We start from the raw sequence: 11915 nt of genomic DNA on the forward strand, positions 1-11915 counted from the left end.
CTTTCAGCTGTGTGATTCCCAATTTGTTCTGTGTTAGTGTTCTCTGCACTTGTTATGGGTGGGCTTCAGTTCTGAGATTGCATTTGGCTCCCTCTTGTTATCATTTTCTGTAGCACTGTCTTCTGACCTTTGTTGTAGATCTTTGTTGTAGTTATAGCCTTAGCACCTACTGAAGTCCATGTGTACCTCTACAAGGTTTGGATTTTTCCAGCTGTACCTGGCTTGGTTCTGGGTCTGTGCTCGCTTCCTTCCTATTGCTGCTCTTGGGGATGAACCTGTTGTGCCCCTCCGGCAAGATGTTCTGCTCCTGGACTAGCTGGGTTTCGTACACTTTCTGCAGGGATTGAAGCTGAAGGGTTTCACCCCTGCCTATATGCCAGGCCTGGGCTGAGTCTGGAAGGGACAAGGTGGAGTAGGGGTAAAGGCAGCTCTCCCACACACTCACCAGGCCTGGACTAGGACTTGATATCAGGGTTTCCAGAACACGACAGAAATTCCTACTCTGTGGGCAGGCTGTGGGGGGTTTACTACGCAGTGATGGGGCCCTCCCAAGAGGGTGAAAGTTGGTGTCACCCTCTCTGCACCTGGGCTGGGACCAGTAGGTCCCATTGGTGCAGGGTAGCTGGAAGCTCTCCCATACACTCACCAGGCCTGGGCTAGGACTGGGTCTGGGGGTTCCCAGAACACGGCAGAAATTGCTACTCAGCAGGTGGGGTAGGGGAGGTGCTGCGGAGTGTTGGGGGGCGTCTCAAGGGGGTAGAAGAGGGTCTCACCCATGCTGCGCCTGTGCTGGGACGAGTGGGTCCCGCTGGCGCAGGGTAGCCGGAAGTTCTCCCACACACTTACCGGGCCTGGGCTAGGACTCCTGACATAATTTTTAATTGGAATTTTAGAGTGCTGTTCTTGGGTGAATATAAAGTGATAGAAGGACTTGGGTTGTTTTTCTTTCTTCTCTTGGTTTGATCTGTTAGACATTAAAATAAAAACTATGAGATAGCAAAATGAAAACTATTAAACAGCCCAACATAGTAAAGTCAAGAAACTCATAATGGTGATTAGGGCCAACACAGTGAATAACTGATCAAATGACAGAGTAGCCCTTTATTCTTATCCTACTCCATGGAGGTGAGCTTGCATTCAAAACAAAGGGCAGAGCACACAAAGAAAAGAATCCCCATGTGTAACACCCCAAAGACTGGTCCTGGGAGTTAAACCACAGATGAAGCAAAAGCTCCCTTCATATTTCCATCAAGAGCACTGATGTGTCCATAGTGATTATCTTAAAAGGGGCCTTTGCTTTGTGGTATTTTCAAACTGCTGTCACTGAAGAGCTAAATGTTTATAAAATAACCCATATCCCAAGCAAGCTGAATTCAATTATACAAATCTCTGGAAGTGTGCAAAAAGGTAGAAAAACTTCTACCCAGAGTTAGAGAGCTGAAATTCCATTTCAGCTCTTCCTGGTTGGAGGGGTCCTTCTGTTTTGAAATGCCTGTTTCCCCGCTTTGATGGTACTGAGTTAGGGAAGGAGGTGATGCACTATGTTTGATGTGACTCACGATGCCAGCATCTGCTATTCAAACAGCTATGTGGAGCGAGGCTGGGAAAGTCCCCAACGGGGTAGAGTGTGAGCCAGTAGAGTCCAGAGAGGTTCGAAGGGGGTGAGGAGGAGGAGAATTGTACAGTGTGATAGGGAGAAAGCAGGCACTGAGCATACAGCAGGCAAACAGAGATAAATGGCATGTTTCAGAGGGGACTAACTGTGCTTTGCAGAGATCAAGTAAACACCGTGTCCTCTAAACTCGATCAATCAGCTTTAATTTTAAATAGCTGCAACACACACAATTATGATTCAGTTACTAATGTAAAATAAATGGGTGAAATAACATTGGAGTACCTGAGTAAAGCCTAGAAGCAGGAGATTTAAATATAATTTGCATTTTCAATCTTGCTTCTCCGGGAATGTGTCACTGACAATGGGAAGCTACCACACTTCATCCTGCTTTGCAAATTCCTCTAATCCATGGTGAGTCTACAGTTGTCCTTTGCATGGATTCTTGTAAATTTGAGCTGCCTATCATAAGGAATATGGACACCTCTGCACCTGTAAACTGGGCTGAGTTTTTCCTATAGAAAATTTGAAATGAGTTTTAATTATGGTTCTGTAATTTTACTTTCTTTGTTTTTTGTAGATGCATTTTTTGTTTTGGAAAAAGTGTTAGGGCTTACTGTTTTCTTGTGGGCACAGAAAAGGGATGTGTAGTTATCAGATGAGCTGAGTTTTTTCTTATTCAATTAAAATGAAACTTAGTTTTATAGAAGAAAATAGATGGATTTACTTAAAGAATTCCCTTGCAATACTGCTTATCTTCTTTGATTACCCCAAATTCTTGACACATATTTTCTTATGTTCTCAGGATCAGACTATTAAAGGCTCAGTGTATCAAAGGAGTTTTTATTTTAGACTTTAAGATGTATTTGTTTTAGTTTTCAGGATTTTACTGTACAACAGTGTGAGATATTTGAAGCTGTATGTTTTACGAGCTTTGTCTTTTTCCTGGAGTATCTTAAAATTCCTCAAATATAAAATGAAGACAGATATATTTGAGAGTGTTTGCTTATCTGACCCTTCAGTCTTCTGTGTAAATAGTGAATGATATAAAATTGGATGAAACTTTGCAAAACCGTAATAGTCATCCTTCTAACTTTGTAAGTGATTACACTTATAGTATCTTAGAAAATCTGTTTTTAAAGACTTGCAAGAAAGGCCCCCTCCACCCCAGATAATCTGCTTCCTATGTGGAAACTCAGTTACTCTTTTCAAGAAAGAAGAAATATTTGGTGATTATAAATTGAACCTCCCTAATTGGAAAATTCCCATCTGAGCAATTGGATCTCAAAGTTTCAGATTAGAGATGTACAACTAATAAATTCTATTAAAATATGTCAAAATTCAGAAACTCTGAAATCTAAAATATATCTGGTCCCAAACATATTGGATAGAGATTACTCAACCTATATCTGCATTTATCTGTCCATTGATATGAAGACTACCGCATGGAAATAGGTATCTACTTCCGGTGGCTTTCTTTAGCCTTTGTATATGTTTTAATTTTGAATTTATGCATTATCTCCTTTAAAAAAATTGCTGTTTCCCATGGTTGTTGCCAAGACCTGTTAAAAGAGTTCATAATATGTGCACTGAAGTATTATAAAAGCAAAGTGCTCTTTTTGTGTTACAAGTTTATTTCAGATTTCATCCCAGGAGTCTTAAAGTCTGCTTATTGGTTTAAACTTAGTTAATCCCTGAATTCCAAGAACCTTAAGGTTTGTGTGGCTTTTAAAGTGTGTATTTAAGAGTGAATTACATGTCTCCGAGTCTATCAGCTGGCAGCTACTAAAAATTAGCAATGAAAACAATCTCTGTTCTCATAAATTACTTTCAGAAAGTACATTGCACCAAAGGAGAAATGTTGCCTTGGATTTTGAGATATATTGTAGTTCTGTTTTTTAAAAAAGTTGAAAACTGTCCTCAAACTCATAAGTTTGCCACCAGAGTAATTAAGCAGTTGCTCAGAGTGATACCTACTTGGAGTTTCACATTTAGACAGAGCAATTGAAACTTGGTTCCAGAACTCCACCTTGCCTGCCCTCTCTTTTCCATGTGATAAGCGATAGCCTCAGGTCCTCTGACCACCCAGGGTAAGACCTATTTCTATAACATGTTTTCTGCACAAAAGATGGCTTTCATTTCACCAGTCGGTTCAAATTTTACCCCTCAGGGAGTCCTTTCTAGACTGAGCACAAAGCACTCTATCCTCTACGTTTTTCATTATTTTCCTTTGCATCACGGGAAATGGTATGACTTTTCTTTCCTTTCCTCTTATCCATTAATTTTGCCATTTTTGTCCCCGCCAAAGGAATGGGAACTCCATGAGTACAGGGATGCTGTTTAGCCCATTACTGACTGCATCTCCGCAATACCACACACTATAAATATTTGTTAAAGGAATAAATCACTATGACTTGTCCTCTTGCAATACTTTGGTAACTTGCCATACCAGGATTTAGATCCTAAGTGCTATACAACTTTTATAAGAGCGTATCAAGTATCTGCTTGTCCAAACTGTTCTAAATTGGACCAGCCATGTCCAACCTTTTTTTACGCCAAAGCATCCACAGATGCATAATCATACTTGTGAATGCATGACAGTGCTGTATAGCGAAGAAAACAGAGAAGCTTAAAGCTTGGTAAAATATAATTTCTTGATTTTATAAATTTATAAGGAAAAAATCCAGCCATAAAGTGCTGGAGATAGTATTAAAATTGAGTTTACTTTGCAGCTTGCAAATGAAATAATTTACAGCCATGAATTTCTTCATAGCACATTTGTATGCCACTTGCCACACACATTGTTGCATTGGTTGAGAGACTCTTGAGTTTAAAATGCAGTGAACTTAATTTTCTTTTGGCTCAGATTAAGTCACATGAAGATCTGTCAGTATCTTGAGTAAAATAGCTCAATCTTTTTTTGTCCAAATAGAAATCAGAATAAAAACCATCAGACGTAATGAGCAATACAAATGTTGCCTAATTGATCATGGATTTTTCTTCTGCCTTGGGCACTTCTCTTGAGAGAAGTGTGGCTACTAATATTTTATGCTAAGAACAGATGAGCTTATTCCATGCTCTCCCACTTATTAGTCCTGTGTCCCTGGCAAGGATCCTTGAGTTCTTTGAGTCTAAACAGTTTCTTTTGTTAAGTATAAAGCAGCGGGTTGATCTGTTGATGAGGATTCAACAAAAGAAATGTTAAGCAAAAGACTTGGAGGGAGGCTGCTGTCCATATTTAAGCAAAGGAAGAATGAGATTTTCATCTTTTGAAACCAAACAAAAGAAATAACAATGCCAATAAGACATATAAAGAGAAAAATATGAAAAGCCTTCAGCAAGTTGAATCCTCCTTCAGGAGAGCGGCAGACCTTGTGGGTGTGAAAACTCAAACGTTTGAGGGAACTGGTGCTTAAGGCAACCTCCCTGTACGCCAGCCGCCTGGTCACCATACATGTCATTCTGGGGTGTGCAGTCCTAGCTGTAAATTTCCCAAGTGGCGAGATATTGAGAATGGCTGAATGGATTCAATTTATTTGCTCTAGAGTAATGCTCAGCCATAAATCATGAAAACAGTAAGCAGGTAGTATGTTTAGAAGTTGTGTATTTGTTTTTGTTTTTCTTTTTCCAGTTATGCTCATAGATGGTGTTCTCCAGGTTCAGGAGAGTAACTGCAAAAGATACCATCCTTGCATCTAACCCAAGTGCTTTGGGAATGAAGCCACTGTCTATGTAATGTAGAGTGATCTTGGGCAGTCTGGTACAAATACTTACATTTGAAATTAGATCTTTAGGTCTAATGTCTCGTATCGGGTGGATCATGTTACATTCTTCAATGTTTTCTTCAAAATTGATTTTGACCAAAGTGCTATTGCATATGGAAAAGTCTAGTTTCACTGAAAATCGAAAATGGAATTGGTTATTAAGGTTAATTGCCTCTCAAAAAAAATTATCTTCTTTATTTGCATATTTGAAGTGTTGGATGCTTACCACGCTGTGTTCTAGATACCGCTTAATGTTGAAAACAACAGAAAAATCTTGTCCCCGCTAAAAACATCCCAGCCTAAGAGGAGGCAGACATGAGAAAATTTCAGCTGTTATTTTCAAGTCAAAATGACAAGAAACAAAAATGGGAGGAGAAAATAATATCCTTCTGTCCTGAAGTTACTCCAGGACACCAAGTCTTTCATGGGCGCTGCCAACATGGTTACCGATTTTTCATGATGATTCATTACTTGAATTCCATGCTGCAGAGACACCCCAACCACACACCCTGCCACCAGATGGTGGCATGTGGGGGAGACCAGCTCGGTGGCCTGCCTTATTGTCCACAGAGTTGTTTTTGAGTTTACTGACTAGAGGTGAAGTGTACAGGGTTGCATGTATACATTTTCACAGACTTTTGTTTAGTGACTTTATAACTCTCTTTCCCAGGTGCCCTTGCTAAAATTTCACCTCTTCAATCACCCTGCTCCTCCCCTCTCCAAGGGACTCCTGCCAGCAGCCCTGTCAGCAAAATTCCTACAGTGCAGTTTCCAGAATCTACTGAGACAACTGCCAAACATGGTCCAAGTTCTCACAGGACTTTAACCTATACTCAAAGTGCCCCCGACCTGTCCCCTCCAATCCTGGATCCACCGGTTCTATGTAGCAGGTAAGGATTTGCATTGTTAACTGGAGTTTAATAATAAGGCTGATAATAATTTTCCCCACTGGAGCACCCATTACCCATCCACACAGCTTGGTGTATGTTTGCCAAAGTAATTAATGAGAAAGCATAGGTTAATATGATTTCTATCAGACAGGCTCTGATAGCAGAAGAATTTTTCAGTGGCATTCTATTAATGGAAAGCTCATACTCCATGTGGTCCATAATGCTAATCTTTAGAGATGAGGCAAAATCAATAGTTGTACATCTTTTCCCTTTGCCAGTGTGGAATGTATAGAATATATACTTTAAAAATTATATCAAGTAATCTGATATGACATTTTGTTAGAATGTTCTTTTACTTGTTCTCCAGGGAGTATTGCAAACTGATTTGAAGAATATTCACCTAAAGTTTGCCTTTCTCATTTTAACACCTTGAAAATGTACAAAAATAGATGCTACTTGTTGCTTGACTTGAACAGTTCTTTGAATGTAATTCAGCTCTGGGTGAGCTATTCTTTTTTTTTTTAAAAAAAAAAAAACAACTCTTTCTGTCCTTTTTATTTTTTCCAGACTGCTGGAAATTAGGGCAGTGCCAATCCAATCCATGGACTAATCCAGCAGTAACCCAGCCTTAATCCAAGAACCCTTAACTCCAGCATTGCACTCTGAGTCAATCACACACTCTAGATTCAGCTGCTTCCAATGAAAACCAATCTAAAAGTGCATGAGGCTTTGGGGTAGATTTAGAAAGAAATCATAATATTCCATCTCTGCCTACCAAAGATTCATGGACATTCATTTACAAAATGATACTTAGTTCTTCTCTAAGAGTTGCCAAAGTCCTAACGGGGTGAGCTATTCTATCACATTAAAAACAGAATTACAAAATGTTCATTACAGAGATAAGAAAAGAGCTTAACATGACTGAAGTAATTATTTTGCAATGTTGCCATAATAAAAAAGCATTTCCTCTTCCTGATTAGTGTATTTTATTATTCATCAATAATAGCTTCATTGTAGATAATTGATATTGAAGCATTAAATACTTTTTGAGTGCAAAATAGTTGAGTGTTGTGAGTATAATAAGGCGTGTGCCTTCAAAAGAATGGTTCTTTTCTAAGGTCAATGAGGACTACGACTTGAATACAGTAGTAGCGTATTGTTTGGCTAATACCAAATCTCGGTTTGTAGACCTAGATTTTACTATTCTATTCAGTGCTATGAACTAGCGACCGATATTAAACTTCACGCATTCCATTGCCTCATACTTTGTTGATAAACCTTTGTAAGCTTTCCCTCACTATCACAGAGCACTTGAAACAAGCCAACTAGGAAGAATAAAGGTTTGTTCCTGCTCATGATGACAGACACTTCAGCTCGTGGTTGACTGTCCTCACTGGTTTGGTCCTGTGAGGGGACAGCACATCATGGTGGGTGCTGTGTGGTGGAGCAAACTGCTCGCTTTAGGGTGGCTATAAGAAGAGAAAGAGAGGGCTGGGGTCAGCTTCTCACTACCCCCATGAGGGAGCAACCCCAATGATTTCACTCCTTCCCAGGAGCCGCACCTTCTGACAGCATCTAAGCTGGCCACCCAGGCTTTCACCTATGGGCCTTTGGGGAGCACTCCAGCCCCCAACTGTGTAACACTCATTTAAAGTCATTTACTTGTTGATCTTCACTGTTACTTTTTTTCTCTTTAGAAATATTTAAAAATGGACAATGAGTATTCTTATTTGGCCAGGGCAAGAGTGAAAACAAATATTCTGTCATCCAAAAATTGGCCGCTCTTTGCATATCGTGTGTGTGTGTGTGTGTGTGTGTGTGTGTGTGTGTGTGCATGTGTGTTGCTGGGATAGATGCCAAGGCTGTCACTGGCACTAGGCAAATACCCTACTGTTGAACTCATCTCTGATCCTTATGTCTGTTTTTTAAATAAATAAACCGCTGTCCATGGCATATTAATCCCTCCCCCAAATGCACCTTCTATAGTAAAATGTCTTCGATACAGACTGTATTTCCTTTGTAGTGACCCACAACGTGTATTATTTTATTAACAGTCCCAAGAAGTCTTGCTAAGACATCAACCCTTGACGTTTGTTTCCTTCTAGTGTTTTCTGAATTCATTTGACCACACTCTCAGTTTCTTTATACGGACACTCTACAATCCCCCTTAGGTCAAGTGTGGGGCAGGACACAGAGAAGAAGCCCCATCCTGTAATGTGCACCCTGAGGTAGGACATGACACCCAGGGCTTCAAGGACATCTGCTTCCAGCTTTGCTGGGAAGCTCTCCCCATCTACATGCCAAATTCAGTGGGAAATAAGCTGCCTAAAGAAAGGAGGCACTCAGAAAAGACCTATCATTCACATAGCGTGTGTGTGTGTGTGTGTGTGTGTGTGTGTGTGTGTGTGTTCTTAGCAGGAAGAATGTAATGAGATTTTTATAAAAGAGGTTTCAGAGAAAAACAAGGAGATTTCACTGTCTGCTTTTTCAGTAATGTTTATAAATCCAGTAGTGTGTGTTTTATTTGTTTGGGCTTTATAAATCTATAATTCAAACCAGGTTTTATTATTCCCTTCAACCCAGCCACCCATGTAGGCACAGAGCGCTCCAGAAACACACGACTAATTATTGTGGTTTCCCCTGCTGAACTTGAACGGTTTGGCATTGAATGTCAGCCTCTTGGCTGCTGGAATGTCTATGCAACAAGCTCTTTATTTTGGAACAGGAGTTGGTCAATATGAACCACTAATTTAAACATTCATTTTAGGTATTATCTTGCAATTTAAAAATCTTCAAACTTCCACACTACTTCTCTCAGTTGCATGTACTTCTTTGTTGTGTTTGCTGTCATTTTCTTTTTCTTTTCTTTTCCTTTTTTTCTTCTTTTATTGTATTTTAGGTAAGGGTGTACAGGGTGTTCAAGGTCTCACTACTAGATTGGACTCATAGTGATCCGCCTGTTTACAGCCTCCCAAGAGCTGGGATTACAGGTGCACACCACCACACCCAGTCTCAATTGAGGTCTCAGCTCTCCCTGGGGTGAGGGGGGTGGCAAGGCAGGCCAGGGGATCAAACCCCTGGCCTCTCAGCCTGCTTGCAGCTGCTGTAGTCTGCTGAGCTATTTGGCCGGCCCTCCTGTCATTTTCTTTTCAGTCCCTAAGGCAAAATGCTAGGACTTTATCAGTACAAATAATTTATGCGCGGTGCTTTTCTGCTCACATGCAATGGTGGAAATTTCCTTAGCATGAACATGTCTAGCTGGGAAATCTTTTCTCTGCTGCACATACAAGTACAATTAAGTTCAAAAATTGAGCCACTTAAGATACTAACAGTAAAATATCACTCTTCTCCCCCTTTTGAGAGTGAGTAATTTGTAGTTAAATAACAAACAGATGAAAACTCCTCTGAGACCCTTAGTAATAATAGGCAGGGAAAACCCCAGCAACACAATGCAGAATAAAATCCTAATCATGGCATGTCTAAACAAGATAAAAGGAGAGACAATACTTTGGAACTTTGCTAAGCCATCTTGGGGTTACTTTTTGACTTACAAAACAGTCAAGGTTTGGGGGAAAAATATTTTTCATCCTCCCTCCCTCAGTTGTGAGACACTGTTCACCTTTAAGAACCATCAGGGCCTGGCCCTAGCTCAGGCCTTTAAGTGGCTGCTTCCACAAAGCTGTCAGCCTCAGGTTGCTGGAGGTCGAACCTCACACCTCTCCCGCTGGCCAAAAGTGCCCTGAAGGCATTCAAGCAACAAAAAAAAAAAAAAAGAACCATCAGTGTTTGTTGCTATTTTCCACACCTAGTTGGCCTTTCTTTGTGGTCAACCAGTGCTGTGTCCAGTGAGTCATACATTTACTCATTACTATCCTATTATTCTGTTTCACCATATACTGTCTTTTCTTAAAAATGTATCAGGATATAAATGTCTTAAAGAAATAAAACAGATAATGAGACTTCTAAGGACACCCACAGGAAATTTCCATGAGAAAAAACGTTTTTGATCAAATATGTCTCACTGCTTCCAAGATTACTACCAGGAGCCGGTCCCAGCATGCTACACGTAAGGTGACACGTACCCCTCAACTATGGTCTAAAATAACAAGATGGAAGGCCAGCCAGATAGCTCAGTGGATTAAAGTACCTGTTTAGGTAGACAGAGGGGCTAGGGGCTTGATCCCCAGGCCTGCTGTGCCAGCCCCGACCCCAACTCTGGGGCGCGCTGAGTTAGCTATTGAGACTAGGCATGGTGGCACACATCTGTAATCTGAGCATTTAGGAGGATCACTATGAGTCCAATCTACTTAGTAAGACCCTGTACTACATATAAAATAAATAAATAAATAAAATTTAAAAATAAGATAACAAGATGTTGCCAGCAATTTCACTTCTGTATGGCTGAGACTGTGGAAGATGTGAATGAGAGTGAAACAAAGTTTCTAATTCGTTATTCATCATCCTACTGATCTCTCATGAGCATGTATGTACAAAACAAAACAGATCTTTCCATGAGAGAGATAGTAGATTCCAGGAGCATTTATTATGGTGGTCTTTTTTAATGTATCTTTATATCGTGTATGCCTAGGATATTTTGGAAAGGCTATACTTACGGATTTTCTGATATTCCCCAGCTGTGGCAGACCCTATTCCCAAGGGACTCCTACTGATGGACCCCTGGAGAAAAGTGGTGAGGCCACCCGGACATCTAGCAGGACAGGTAATGAAGGAGTTGTGTTGGATTTCTGATGTTCAGAATGAAAATTATTTTGGCTTGTTTTGTTCTTCATGATCTGAAAGGTAACATGTATTCCTGATTTGGAGAAAGCTAAGAAAAAGTAATTAAAATTATCTATAACTCTACTATATAGATTTAATCATAGTGTAGTTTTGGTATAAAGGTGCCCAAAATTCCTATACATCTGCTTAGAAGTGTATCCTTTTTTAATAAATGAAAGGCTCCCTGTGGATAACCCATTACCATTACGGACTACTGGACTATATTGGATTACTTTGCTAAATTCATGCACCTACAATATTTGAATGGCAATGGAATATCCATCTCTGGCAAAAGTAAAAAAAAAAGTTTGGGGGGGATATAAATGGAGGACCATTTTGTAATGAAAAAAACATATATATGCACATAGAAAATGGCATAGATATACAGCTACTTTCTCTTAGTTCAATGAGAAGAAACTTCTGAACTAATAGTGTTGGAACAAGATATCATGTCTGCATCTTGTGCTATGACTACTGGGAAGACAAAAATATGCAATATATTAATTATTGTAACTGTCCTACTAACCTGTCTTGAAACTGTCTCATTGCTATTTCTTTCTCAATAAAATTAATATAAAAATAAATGAAAGGCTGTTTTTATAGTACGTAGAGCTTTATGGAAATGTTTCGCGTTTTGCTGCTCGCTGTACCAGAGAGTGCGCATTTTGGTGTCATCATTAGAACTTGCTATCACAGACCCTAAGCAGTGACCCTGCTCGTATCGCTGCGAACGTGCATCAGTTTTCCTTTGAGATGGGAGGATGAAAAGTTCTAATGAAGGGCAGCGCAGCCAGGCCCTACTTATGTTCCGCAGCCGCTGACCTGTAATCTCTGTTGCCCTCAACCTTAGTTCTTTCCCTGTAGAATGGT

General features: G+C 40.1%; 1 protein-coding gene across 1 annotated transcript in view; it reads left to right on the forward strand.

Annotated features, from left to right (window-relative positions):
* Pde3a (phosphodiesterase 3A) overlaps nt 1-11915 on the forward strand; it is a 353121-nt gene that overhangs the window by 301718 nt on the left and 39488 nt on the right. Inside the window, exons 6-7 of the mRNA XM_023718933.1 lie at nt 6047-6266; nt 10901-10986. Coding sequence (XP_023574701.1) covers nt 6047-6266; nt 10901-10986 — 306 coding nt within the window. The remainder of the gene's footprint in view (nt 1-6046; nt 6267-10900; nt 10987-11915) is intronic.

Source organism: Octodon degus, unplaced genomic scaffold, assembly GCF_000260255.1.
Source record: "Octodon degus isolate 3935 unplaced genomic scaffold, OctDeg1.0 scaffold00064, whole genome shotgun sequence".
In the NCBI taxonomy this organism is placed as follows: domain Eukaryota; kingdom Metazoa; phylum Chordata; class Mammalia; order Rodentia; family Octodontidae; genus Octodon; species Octodon degus.